The following is a 14,554-nucleotide window of genomic DNA, read 5'->3' on the forward strand; positions in this document are numbered from 1 at the left end:
ATCCTAACAGTAAAATTCCCATGACCTCTTCATATGTTATGTTGTATGAGTGCTGGATCATTAGTGTTTCAGAAAATTAACACTGCAATTGTATGGACACTTATTTGAGAATGTCTCATCGCTGAACTAAGTGGGTCTTTGGAATAGATGTGTCTATGGCAGGACTGAAGTCCTCACTCTTGGAACTTAAAACTTCTTAAGTTCAGAGACACAGAGGACGTGCAGCCCTAATCTATACACACTTTGTTTAACTGGTCAAAAAAGAAGAGCTTTTCTTTTTTATGATTTGGGGGAAATGGACAGTCAAAAATCTGCCTGTCCATTTCTCAAAAGATAAGCTCCCTCTTTTACGCTCGTCAAGCACCTCTATTTTAAAAAGCTTTATTAGCATTTTAATAACTGTCCTTTCAATAATTTCTTTGTTTCCTTGATTGAATGCTTGGTTTAGCATAATCCTGCTAGGCAAAAGTTTTCATTTATCGACTGCCCATTCCAATTACAGATTACATCAGTCAATCAAACACAGAGAGCATGACTTCTCCATATCAAAATTGCCCACGACCATCAAATGAACACTATTTAAAGATGAACTAAAGACTACGAGATGTGTTACATTTTCCTTAACCTCCAAGTTTCCACAGGCTTAAGGAAACACATATATCTGCAATGTTTAGAAGTGCCAAAGAACAGTGTCTCACCCTCTTATATACATATATACAGTGTCTCACGTTCTTATATACATGAAGGAGCCACCATTCTTGTGGCACCCAATGGGCTGTACACTGTGGGCTGTACACTGTCCTACATGCAATACAAAGCAATTATGCACCCATGTAGAAAGGGGAAAAAAATCAGTAAATTAACCCTTAGTTTGGTCTTTAGCATCTTTCATTTAACTGACAGGTTAAGGCGCTGTCTGTTCTGACTGGATATTTCCACAGCTAAGCTCTATCCGGATGCTATTATCCACCATGATCAAACCCCAGTTAGTTGCACTGTTATAAATACAGATAGTACAAAAGCGATTTCAAACCCAACTTTGTACTTGGTTTCTTGGCCAGACTATATTCATTGTTGTTTCTTGCAACATTAATTCACAAACTGCAGTTTGTTGAGTAGCACTTCATGGCCTCCTGGTCACAAAGACCACAATATAGAAAATATGTCCTCATTGATGGGAAAGGAGCATGAAGCAGATGAACTGGGACTTATGCATGAGTGATGTATGACTGGCAGGTTAGCCAGAGTTTGTTGTACAAACCAGCCCTGACCTAGATAGCCCAGGCTAGCCCGATCTCATCGGATGTGGAAGCTAAGCAGGGAAATGACTCTTGCCTTAAAAACAGGTCAAGCTCACCACCTAGTGGTGCATAATGCTAAAAGAGCTAGAACTTCTGGCTGCCAGACAATCTTAGGATCTTCTGGCTATACTACACATACTGCCATACAATAATATTAATTATTATTTTTGTTGTTGTACAAACCACAGTTTAAACAAATTCAGCCATATTTAAATGCTGAGAAAAGTTACAGAAGGAAGTGAGTCTTCGCAACCAGCTGTCTATACACTGGGAGCTTCACTATCCCATCTTTCTCTGTTGTTCTTTTTCAACAGAAATGTTGCAATAATGTACTCCCAATTGCTGGTCATGGAAATGAGCCCCTCTCCCTGCCAGCTTCTGCCCAACATTTTAAGACACATATATCTATGCATCTGAGTTACGTTAGCATGCCTAACAAATAAATTCTGCATACTGGACCTTTATCCAAAGAAAAAGTTTTATCCCACTGCTAATGACACCTACCTCTTTACTGGGGCAGAGATGAAATGGGCAGATTTTCTGAGCTTCCTCTTTGGAAGCTGCCTGGAGTTCAGAGGCCTGCTCTATATACGTCAGCCCAGTCAGAATCTCATCCTCCAGCAACTTCACATCTTCATAGGTGATGGGCCAGTTCAGTTTTTCTAAAGCTTGTAGCAAAGACTCCTTGTTTTCTAGGTATGAGACTGGATGGTCCTGTCCATACCTTGAAAAGAAACAACATGCAAGTTCTAATTCTGCATCACTGTGGATACTGTGATCAATTAGTGGGAAAATAGCAACTAGGTCCATGCATGCTGGGAGATAGGAATAGGTTGCCACTTTTTTATATATAAGGCCCTGAATTTCTAACATTGATTTGACATGCCAGATTTCCTTGTATGGAAATGCAGTGATATGGTAAGTTGCACCAGATGAATTTTGGCTGTTGTGCAGCTGTTAAAACCATAGAGGATCTGCAGTGAAGACTGACTGCATATAATTCTGAGACTATGATAAGAAAAATCCCTTGATGATTGACATATCAATTGCCGTGAGCCATGAAAGGCAATCAGAACTTCTGTATTTGAACTAAAGGTATTCTGGCTCTGTCTATTCCAGTGCTATCCCACTTTTTCCCTAAGGATTCAGGGCAACATACATACGTGATTCTCTTTCCTCATCTTATTTTCACTAGTTAAGGTAGGCTGAGAGAAATTAAGTAGACCAAGGTTTTCTGGTGAGATTCATGGCTGTATCCCTAACTGTATGATATGCTAGGAGTTAAAGGAATAAAGCACCCACAGCACAAGAGGAAGGGAATTTTAAGCCTCCCCCTGCTCCATTTTCCCAATCAAAAATGGCTCAGAGGAGCACTACTTGCCCCATTGTGAACTAAACCATGTACTGGTATCAGGCAATGCTCCCTCTAAGCTGTGGAGTCTTGTGAGCAAAAATTCTACTTTGCGAGCTACTGGCATTAAAGTTGTAAGAGAGCGATTTGGCTACTGCATAAATCAGTTTGCTCCGGAGCCATCCTTCCTGAGCTAAGACAAAAATGTGTGAGCCGGAGGCTGAAAAACTGGGAGCTAGCCCACACTAACTCAGCTTAGAGGGAACACTGGTATCAGGTGCGTGTGCATTTTCTCAGTGGGGAAGACAGTACTTCCCTGCATGCATCTTCCTATGGTCCTCATCTGAACTGGGTTCCTGTGTGGCTAGTGAGTTCAATCAAAATGCCGCGTGCTCCAGACTTGGCACTCCTAGAGTACAGAGTAGTTAGGAGATCTGACGCTCCAGGCTGATTCCCTACGGTGACACTTCACACTCTCCCAATACCATCTGCGATGGAAGCCCTACTCAACTGAATGAAGTTTATTAAATGTTCCACCATGCAGACATGTAAAAACAGCATCTGCTTGTTCTTTCATTAATGGCCACATGAAGCCAGACCACTGGTCTGTCAGGGTCAGTGTTGCCTGCTTCGACTGGCAGCAGCTTTCCAGGGCCTCTGGTCGAGGTCTTCCCATCATCTAATGTCTGATCTTTTTAACCTGGGATCTTCTGGATACAAAGTGGGTACTCTACCACAGAGCCAGGGTTTCTTTACGACAGAACAGCTTTTCAGCAAATGGCCCCCACATTGCAGGTCTTTAAGAGACTTTGCAATATCATCACAAAGTTTCTAATGGCACCTTTAAGACCAACAAAGTTTTATTCAAGATAAAAGCTTTGGTGTGCAGGCACACTTCAAGCTTATACCCCTGAATAAAACTTTGTCGGTCTTAAAGGTGCCACTGGACTCAGACTTTGTTCTGCTGCTTCAGACAAACACACCACCTGAATCTATTCGCAATATCATGTTATTCAAATAGGCATTCTTGTAAATTTCTGGTCTTTTCTCAGCCTGGCTTTCAAGACTAGGATTGGTTGATAATAGTGATATTGTTATTGCTGTTTTATCTTTGTTCATGATGGCTTTAGAGAATACTGTAGTGCTTTTTACAAAAAGATGGGCCAGAAAGATCAACATTAATATCTACGTACACTACATTGGCTCACTACCTCTGAATAACAATTTTTGTGACAAATTATTATGGGGAAGGCATGAATCTGACAGCCTTGGAGATGAGCTGCCAGAGAAATCTGGCTGGCCAAAAAGAGCACTGGAGTTTGTGGTTTGATCTAAAGAAGCTCTTCTTGTCATGATTATACAGTGAAAGGGAACTGGAATGAACAAGGTGCACTATGCAAGAAATACCTCTGGATTTAAGGAATAGTCTTGGGAAACAATCCTGATGCAATTCTCCAGATTGTGAGATAAGTAGTATACTTCAGAAGAAGGGAGAGGAGGATCCCAAACCAACATAAAATGAAAGAAATATTTCTTCCAACCTGAAACATGACATCTTGAGGCCTATAGCAGAAGCCTATCGTATTTACTATCCTACCTTCAGTTGTGGGACCAACATGACTCTTTGGATCCTGTGAATTTTGTGGATGTAGTTCATGCTATAGAATTGGTTGAGCTAACTGGGTGTGTACCTGAGAAGTGTCTTGGTGGAGGGGGGTTGGCAACAGCAGCATGAAGGGAAGGCCATCCCATGATCCATGGCTGGCAGGTTGTTGAGTGAAGGTATAGCACATCTGTCCCCTTGGAGATGAGGCTACTAGAGAATGTACTGAGTTCACTCTCCACCCCTACAGAAGCCTCATACTGGGAAGAGAGGAGGTTGAACCTTTACCCTGTTCAATTCCTCCCATCAGGATGTCCTTTCACTCTCCTGCCCTTCTCTCTGAGCCAGCTCTGTGGAGAGAAGAATAGTCCCAGCCATGCCCTCATTGGCCCTGGGCTGGAGCAGTCTCTGTGAGTCCCTCACTCTTCTAGTGGAACCAGCCAATCCCTGTGGTTGGCTAACTGTGGCCCCACCCTCCTGCCCCGCCTTTGCATTGGTTGCAGGATGGGCATCAGATCCCCCCATTTAGCTCTGAATCTGCACAGACTACTGGAGGAGATCCCATGTAAGTTTCTCAGCACAGAATATAAATATTATTAAATAATCTAGGCAAGTATTTTAGATATATTCCAGTTAGCCACCTTAAAGTTTGAATGTAGGCTGAATACATTTTAATGAACACAGGAAGCAGCATGTTTGCTATTTCCATCGTTCAGAGAATGCAACCCTAACTTATTATTTGCATGTGTGAAACAGTTATCAAGGATGAATAACTACAGAATAAGCTTCATTTCAGTCCACAACAGCACACACAACAAATGGCTCGTGGGGGTCTACTGAAGATGAATCTGAGAGTTACTGAAGATCCAGATGCATACAGTAAACAGCAAACAGTGCTGAATAATGATAGGATACGTTTTAGAAGATGCTGAGCACCTCTGGCTCCCATTCTATCAATATTCTAAAAATTAATTCCTGAGCTGTAAAGCTAGAAACTAACATCCTTACTTGTCTCTTTCCTCCTGAGATAATGCTCTCCAAACAATTAGATCCAGGCGCCTGTTAACAAAAATACAACAGTTTCTCATATCAGCTCATGTGGAACTTGGTAGCTAAATATCATTAAATAAAATGGAGCACAGTGTCATACAGGTGTCTATGATAAGTTGTATTCCGAGAGGGTGAAGTTTTACACTCTGTTCCTAGTCAACAGCTATGAAATTTAAATTATCATTTGAAAATAAAAGTGATGGGAAAATATCTCTCACAGTAGCAACATGATCATTTCATTCACAGTAGCAACATGATCCATTCAGGATCAATGACAAATAGAAGAAAATACCTACTGCTGCTTACAAGAATTTCCCATCCAGAATGCAGTGTTATAAATAAGCACAAAACTAATTAAATGTTACCAGACTAATGTTGTTCCAGTCACGTTTCACAATAGTTTGTTTCAAAGTCTACTGTACCGAGGAGGGACAACAGCCAGCAGGTATATCTGTAACATACACGCTTCACACATAAGTAGGAAAGTCTTTTCATTTGTACAGGATCCAAGACAGTGTACCTATAATAAGTTTTTGGAAGCTCTAAACCCTTGAAAAGGAATGTAAACTACTTTATCTACTAAGATATTGAATAACACTGCTCATATTTTCTTTGTTCAGCTCATGTATTTTTTTTTGAAACAGGGTTCTACGTACAAAAGTAAATGGCACAATAAATGTCTTGGCCTCCAATCTTGCACACATTCACCAAGGAGTTCAGTTCAAGGAAACATATTTAGGATTGTGCTGTCAAGACTTTAAAGGCTGCAGGACTCTGCACTACAACAGATCAAAGGGGCTCCAGGTATGGGACTCACTGTAAGGCACCTGGGATGCAGGTACCTTATGACTACATGCTGAAGGAAGGAGTTGCAGAACTTCTCTACCTGCACCGCAGCATCACCACTACATATGGCCAGAAGGGGTACTACAGCTACCTACAGAGAAGGAATCTGGTGGACACCATAGGCAAGTAGGATTCTGCCTGATCCTAGAAACCTGCCAAACTGGACTTGTTCCTTAGTCTGAAGGGCCTGTTGCTTAGATACAACCTGAGCTGGCTCTTAGACTTCCCACCATTCTGGTCTGGCATTCATATTCCTGTTACATGGGGGTCAAAACAGATGAAATGCTGAGATCCCCAAGCAGATCCTCTCAGTGCCATTGAAATGCTAACAGAAGCCATACAGGGGGCCCATTTGGCTGCTCAGGGAGAGGTTTCACACCTCACCCTATGCAATCGCACTGAAACTGCCCTCAGCATTGATATTAGCCTTCAAAGGACACCCTGTGAGAGCTAGCAGCAGCAGGAGGAACAGATTTAGATCAGCAAAATTACAGGCAGGGGAAGACTTAAACTTGTTTTCTTTATGTGGACCAAATCCAAATCAGGTCCAATTCCAAACCGGAACTGTAAAAATGCTGGGAAGATCCAGTCATGGACCTTCCAGCATGCTGCCTAGTTGGGTCCACAGCCTACAAACGAGGAGTGTGTCATGAAAGCAAAGGAGAATATTAGGGCACTTTTGTCTTTAAAACACTACGCATAATCTGAATGTAGCCTTCCAATCCTAATTTGTTTACCATTAAATGGACAATTGCCTAGACCTCCACAGAAACACATTCTTCACACTAGAAAACCATAACCATAATCCAGAAAGTGTTATCTATAATTAAGTGTCTTTGATATCTGCAGAACTGGAGTATTTGGCTAATTAAAATGGGTGGTAGCTGTGATAAACTTTCACTTGATTGAGCCTGTAGAGTGACCATACAAACTGCCGACAAATCTGACAACAATCTGAACCCAACGGTTACCAAACAAATACTTGGTGTGTTTTTCCCCCAAATCCATTGGCCATAACAGTATTTGTACATCATTTTTTTAAAGCTACTATTTAAAATACGCAAAACGCATGCTACTAAAGTATTGGGATGCTAATAAGGCATCATAATTCCGACAGCAAATCAATTATTTCATTAATAAAATCCAACCCATTTCAGCAGTTGCAGCAGCAAACACAATGGGTCCCCCATCATTCCCTGAGACATCCAGTATACGATAGAAGGTGGTCCGTTCATGTAAAGTAACTGCAGTCAAGCGCCAGTGTCCTCAGGTGCAATAGCCTGATGGAATCTGGCAACAACCTTGGACTAATCCACCCTTCACTGAACTGCAGCTGTGTCTCTCCGGCAGTGTCGGGCCACATCCACCACAGCAAGCCAGAGGCATTTGTGCCTTTCAGGGAAAAGCAAAGCCCCTCCCTCAGGATAATGCATTTGTCTTATGTGAAGAACCTCTTAGTTTATTCACAAGCATGAAATCTGTTTGCTGGGATATTTATTTCTAACTGTCTGTTTGCCCCTTGCTCATTTTTCTATGCCTGCAGTTATTTTCACAATTCTTCACAGCTTCAGGACTTGGGGCCAGGCGGGGGTTGTCTCTTATACACTGCAGAGCAGAAACCCTCTCCTTCTAGAAGGCAGGACACGATTGCTATCATCCCCTCTGGCTTCATCTGGAGTTCATGCTAATAACATTTAGATTATTAATCTTCAGAAGAGGTTAATATCATGCCATCTCTCTCTTCTTCTTTTTTCGGGCTGCTGTTGTTAAAGCTGTTTGCACGCAAAGACAAATTGTGCAATTTAGCAAGTAGCCAATCGCAGTTCAGAAAGCTGTGCCACAACCCTTGCAAATTCAGTTCCCAGATATGTTAATGCAGCATTCATGGCACAAAAGATGAGACAGAACAGATGCTAGGGAGTGAAAAACTTAGTTAGTACTTGGTCATTTACAAACTACTCCACATTGAAACTTGGCCTGCATATATATTTTAGCTTGGAATGGTCAGACGGAAAAATAGCAACCCTTTCAAAATGTGATGCTATTTTGGGACTGGAGGGCTCCCCCACCTGCTATGATTCAAAGGATATGTAGTACACATAAGTCTCGATGAACCTACTTCGACATCATGATCCTAAGAATGAGACACTGTCCATGGATCCTGCGATCAGGACACTGTCCCGTTGTTGAAAGTCTAATGGAGACCTCTCAGTGACCTCCTTCCTGTTGTGAGGTCCCACCACCAGGCATTTGGGTAAGTCTGGGCAAATAGGAGAGGGCTGCAGAGATGCTGAGGCAAGCAGTCCCACACGGCCTTAGCTCAGAATGGGGTCAAGATGAAATAATCCAGCTCCGATTGGAATTGAATTGAGCCCAAAATAACTTGTTTGGAGGTGAGCTAATTTCAAGTCAACATCCAAGGGAGCTGATTTCCTAATTAGGAAACTCCTGATAAGTTTAAAAGAACCTCAGGTCCTTAAGAAAGACTGTTGACCTATATAATTAAGTAGCTAATTGACATGTCTTTCCAACACATATGTTTTTTGTTGTCTCTTTTTTTTGGGGGGGGGGTGTTTCAAAATACATCTGAAGATAACATAAGCATTGCTTTGATTCTGGCAAGAAAAATGTCAATGTTTTGCAAGGTACGTATTTCTCTGAATAAAGCTTTTATCAGCAGCAACTGCCTCGAAATCTACCGCATGTTACAACAAATTCTTGAGGAACTTCAGCCAAATGACAAAGCAGGTGAAGGCTTAGTAGCCCATAGCAGAATTCCAGCATAATTTAATGGAAGGAATTTAATGAAGGCAGCTGTATGACATGTTTTCATCTCTCACAAGTACGGAATGGCAAAGAAAGGAATAGCATCATCTTACAGGTGGCATACAAACATCTGCATGTATATGCCCTGGAGCAATTGTACTGGGAAGACATGATTGTGCAGGCACGCAGGCTTAAATCTGTCAGTTAAAAGCTGCCCCCAGTACAGGTTGTGGAAGAGAGGGAAATGGTATAGTCAAGACAGCAACTGCTCTAGAAGACACAGACGCAATGTCCACCAACATGGAGCACTTTGAAAATGCCACTGCCGTATATATGATTAACCTACAACACTCGTGCAAGATGAATGTGGCATGTACAATATGCAGCCAACATTCCCCCTCCTACTGCTACCAGGCATGTGGGATCGGGGGCAGTGTCAGGTCACATGGCGGTTACTGGGCAAACAGTTCAAGCGGTTAGATATCCAAGATGAATCTAACTGGCTACATGGAAAATTTATGCTGAACAGACTTGCCTTTCATATGTTTTGATTGCTTCCAGCAGCTTCTTCTTGTAGGCTTCAAGATCTACTGCCTGAGGATTAATCAATGTCACACACTTCATATCATTGCTCACATGGGCAAAGGGGAAGACCTGCAGCGTAAAGGAACAAAGGCTTCAAAGCATTGCAGTATTTGAGTCCATGTGGTAAGCCCAGACACGGAAAGTCTGAAGACTCACTAGAGTACGGTATAAGTAAGCTAAATAATAAGTAAATAAACTCTCATCTCACCCCACCCCAATTTATTAGAAATCTAAATCACACTGGGATGGATCCAGAGAGCCAATTGTGCAATAAACCCAGATCTTCCCCACTTTCCCCTCACACTTCATACCCTTCTGAACCCAGAATGTTTGATTCTTTGGGTTACAGGACCCACTAAGGTATTGATTTTCTTCAGTGATAGCCTGCCTTTCTCACTGAGAGTCAAGGCAGATTACCCCAAAAAAAAAATCGATCAGACAGCATAAAACATCCAGTCAACAATCTTCCACTGGAGAACAACACCTTCCATTCTTGGAATGCCGTAAGAGGAATCATTGTCCAATGGAAGATTCTTCACCGATTGGAAGGGAACTGCTGGAGCCATTCCAGTTGGTCTCAGCAGGCCAATGAGGAGCCTGGCACTCCTGCCCTCTTCTTTTGCCCCCTGCAAATAGGCTGGGCTGCTGATGAACTCTGGAGGTCAAGTAGAGGTTATTCTCAGCAGGTGATGCAAGGGTTAATTGGGAAGACTAAACAGAAGTTGCATTTGAAATTGAGCCATACATAATTGTCGGAAATTATTTCCGGTCTACAGCATGGAATATGTTGCTTAACGCCATAGGGGGTTAAAACCCCCGAGAAAATAAACACTAGCCCAGGGGTATGCAACCTGTGGCTCTAGAGCCAAACATAGCACTGTATAGAATGAAATACGGCTCTATAAAAATGAAATCTGTAAGTTAAGGTGCATTGGAGGAACAGTTGGGATGCTAAAATAACCATAATAATAACAACGGTAGAAGGGAATGGCGGGCAAAAATTTTATGGGGCTAAAGGGCTTCTTAGAGATGCCTTACAAAAAGAGGTCAACGGTGGCAAGTAATCAAGGTGCAAGCCACGCACACATTTAGGCCAGTGCACTAAGATAGTCAGGTAGGGTGCTCCTGAGTGTTTTAGATTTATTGTGAGACATCATGTGTGGAACTTCCTAACAAAGGACTCACAACAACCTGTGTTCAGGCTTTTGAACTTTGTGTCAATGATCAGATGAGTAGTACAGATTCAGTTAAACGCAAATGGGCTTTTTCATACTGGCTCATGGATGAATCTTTGCTCTTTAATTATAAAAGGCTGCTTCGAGGGATGTATTGAGCTTTGACCATCCATTTTTGTATAGCCTGGGCCATACAGCATTTTAAGTGTCTTTGGCTGTTACATAAGAATATCTCTCCTTATATATAATTGAATAGTGGGTGCCAAAGTTCTAAAATGCACTCCTTTAGTGTATGGACGCTTGAACTGTCAGTCAGAAGACGCTGGCTGGGTTGACTGGCTGCTTTGTGCAGTCCCGCCCAGCGTTTCAAGGTCTTTTGCATATGGAAGCTGATTGGACTTCACTGCATTCCACACCTCAAACTCACCCCCCTCCCCGCAAGGCAGTTGGAATGTCAGTTGCATATGGAACCTTCAAGGTCTTTTGCATATGGAAGCTGATTGGACTTCACTCCATTCCACACCTCATACTCCCCCCCCCCTGCAAGGCATTTGGAATGTCTGGTGGTGTGTAGGTCCCAGGATCATGTTTTAAAAGCTGCCTGGGGGATTATGGACCATTCACACACTTTCAACCTTAACATACCTCATAGGGGGAGAGGAGAATGATGACAGCGGCTTTCCCTAGGCAGAGGCTGGGGGGGGGGAAGTAAACTTGAAGACAAGACAGGCACCCACCCAGAGCCTCTGGCATTTTCTCACTCTGCTGACATCAAAACCAATTTAAGGCAAAATAAGAGGCTACTGAGAGGGGAGGAAATAAAGTTGCCAGCTTTAGGTATGGAAAATCCTGGAGATTTGAGGAGTGGAGGCCGGAGAGGGGGACCTCAGACAGGTTACAGTGCCATAGACTCCACCCTCCAACCCAGCTATTTGCTCCTGGGGAACTATTGTTGCCAATCTTGGCCCAGCACCCATCAAACCATTCTCTTCAACCCCCTGCTGTGCAGCACACTTTCCCCTAGGGTTGCCAAACTCCAGGTGGGACCTGGAGATCTCCCACTGCTACAATTGATTTCCAGATGACAGAGATCAGTTTCCCCTGGAGAAAATGGCTGCTTTGGAGGGTAGACCCTATGACATTATACCTGCTGAGTCCTTCCCCCCCCCCCAATGCTGCCCTCTACAGAATCCACCCCCCAAAACTCCAGGTATTTCCCTCCTTAGACCAGGCAACCCTACTTTCCCCTCAGTGCCTGTTGGTAGGCAACTAAGTTTGGTCCAGTCACCTACTTTGGCCTTTGGGAGAAAACATATTGGGGCCAATCCTGATAGGGTTGCCAACTCCCGATGGGAAATTCCTGGAGATTTGAGGGATGGAGCCTGAAGAGGGTGAGGTTTGAGGAGGGGTGGGACCTCAGACAGGTACAATGCCATAGACTCCACCCTCCAAACCACTCAGTCCCTCATGGGGTATTGCTTTCACAACGGGCTTTACTGCTAGTAAGAACATAAGAGACACCAATGTTGGATCAGGCCAAAGGCCCATCCAGTCCAACACTCTGTCACACAGTGGCCAAAAATACCAGGTGCCATCAGGAGGTCCCCCAGTGGGGCCAGGACATTAGAAGCCCTCCCACTGTTGACCTCCCCCAAGCACCAAGAAGACAGAGCATCCCTTGCCCCAGAGTCCCTATCTATACCTTGTGGCTAATAGCCACTGATGGACCTCTGCTCCATATGCTTAACTAATTCCCTTTTGAAGCCATCCATGCTTGTAGCCGCCACCACTTCCTGTGGCAGTGAATTCCATGTTGTAGCTTACTTAGAACATTGTCAGGCACATGCAAACACAATGATCCAGCAGAGTCCAATATGTGTGATACAGAGTGTTGGACTGGATGGGCCTTTGGCCTGATCCAACATTGGCATCTCTTATGTTCTTAATATATTTTCCCAGTGACTCAACTCTATGCATTCTGTAACATGCCAATGACATAGCAGTAACACTAGTGACCACCACCCACAAGCAGTTTTCAAATAGTCAGTGGCTGCACAGTGACACCTATTGGCAAATAAGGGTGGGGAAGACAAGAAACACAGAGCTGAACACTCCTTCCTATGAGGAGCAGCTTTTATTCAGTTTTCTCAGACAGCAGTCATTTTACCATGACTACCATATATGCCTATGCACATCAGGCAGAGCCAAAAACGACTCACTATATTTCACAAATATGTTCAACAGCATCAAAAAGCATCTCATTCTTTTGACAAATTTTCAACAATGCCCGCAAAACCATATGGTTTTGTTAACCCTCCATAAACTCTCATCCCATTGATTACTTAACCCTCAGCTAACTGGGATCACCCAAGTGAAGGGGGGGAAATGGTACAAAAGCAACAGCAAATAGGGCAGAAGCAGTACTGAGTAAATACTGTCACCACTGAAGAGATCTGGTGGAGGTTCTTCTAGAAAAACACTAGGATTGCCAACCTCCAGGTGTGGCCTTGAGTTCTCTTAGAATTACAACTGATTTCCAGACTCCAGAGAGTCTGGAGGAAATGGCAGCTTTGGAGGGCAGACTCTGAGGCACCACATCTCCACAGAGCTCCTTCTTGCCCCAAAGCTCTGCCCTGTCCAGGCCACCACCCCCAGTCTCCAGGAACTTCCCAAACTGAAGCTGGTAAACCTCACTCGCACACGCACCAAACGCACTGCTTCTACCAAACGGAAGAATATTTGGCTCAACCCTGATTGTATATAATATATTCTCTGCCAGGAACAAGAAGTCAATAATTTGATACTTGCATTAAAAAACAGTTGCTCATTTGAAATTTTCCCAGAAACAGCATTAAAAAAAAAAACTTACGTCATCGAATACTTTTGAAACAACGTGTTTGTCTAGAATTGGAATGTATTTTGCTGTGCGAGGAACAGCTGTTGGAGCTAAGGCATCCATTATGGTGAGTCGCCTAGCAACCAAACCATGAGTCTTTAGCCACTGAACTGAAGGATTATCTAAAGGGCTTTATAAAAAGAGAAAGAGTACAATGTAATGAGAGACAATAAGACACTCAATTTTAAAAATCAGTTTCTTTTACAATATCTGTACTTACTCTCTATCCTTTCTTTGCTCAGGCGTATGAGTCTTCAGCTCTGCATGGGAGACATTTTGAAAATAAGAACATTACATAGGTCTGCATGTCTGAGGCCTGTAATGGGCAGTCAAGAGCACAGAATACTGGATAAACAAGTCCCAGCAGAAATGGGATGAGAAAGAACAAACTAGCTTGTGTCAGGCCTAAGGGGGGGAGTGAATGTAGGGTTGCCATTCCCCAGTTGGGGGCGGGGGATCCCCTGGTTTTGTGGGCTCCCCCACACACAGTGACATTGCCGGAAATAAACGCAACATGCCTATGTTACCCAGAAGTGACACAGGCACATCGGTGACATGGGGAGAGTGACACTTTGGTTTTGGGGCAAAACTCTATGGTTTGAGGCTGATTTTACCATAGAGTTTGGCCAAAAACCAGAGCATCACTCGCAACATGCCTACATTACTTCCAGATGACATATCACGCAACATCACTTCCCACTCCCAGAACATCTCCCCACCAGCATTTCCGATGGACCTGGCAACCCTAGGTGAATGGCAGGCATGTAGATGGAAAGAGACGAGAAGGTTGGACATGTATTTGGAAGGCACTGAGAGGGTCAAACTGGCAAGATCCAGTTTGGCTATTGCCAGAACTAACAGTGTCATTCTAAATAGAATTACACCTTTCTAAGTCTCAGGCCAGATCCAAATTTAGTTACAACAATGCTGGGAAGGGACCAGTAGGCTTCTGGGGTAGGTGGATGAATGCCGGGCCTTTGT

General features: G+C 43.4%; 1 protein-coding gene across 1 annotated transcript in view; it reads right to left on the reverse strand.

The window, feature by feature from the left end:
- VWA3B (von Willebrand factor A domain containing 3B) overlaps nucleotides 1–14,554 on the reverse strand; it is an 81,300-nt gene that overhangs the window by 14,489 nt on the left and 52,257 nt on the right. Inside the window, exons 18-22 of the mRNA XM_015411192.1 lie at nucleotides 13,794–13,833; nucleotides 13,547–13,703; nucleotides 9,453–9,571; nucleotides 5,264–5,314; nucleotides 1,806–2,025 (exon numbers count right to left, since the gene is read on the reverse strand). Coding sequence (XP_015266678.1) covers nucleotides 1,806–2,025; nucleotides 5,264–5,314; nucleotides 9,453–9,571; nucleotides 13,547–13,703; nucleotides 13,794–13,833 — 587 coding nt within the window. The remainder of the gene's footprint in view (nucleotides 1–1,805; nucleotides 2,026–5,263; nucleotides 5,315–9,452; nucleotides 9,572–13,546; nucleotides 13,704–13,793; nucleotides 13,834–14,554) is intronic.

This window comes from Gekko japonicus, unplaced genomic scaffold (genome assembly GCF_001447785.1).
Source record: "Gekko japonicus isolate JY-2015 unplaced genomic scaffold, Gekko_japonicus_V1.1 scaffold1123, whole genome shotgun sequence".
Lineage (NCBI taxonomy): Eukaryota > Metazoa > Chordata > Lepidosauria > Squamata > Gekkonidae > Gekko > Gekko japonicus.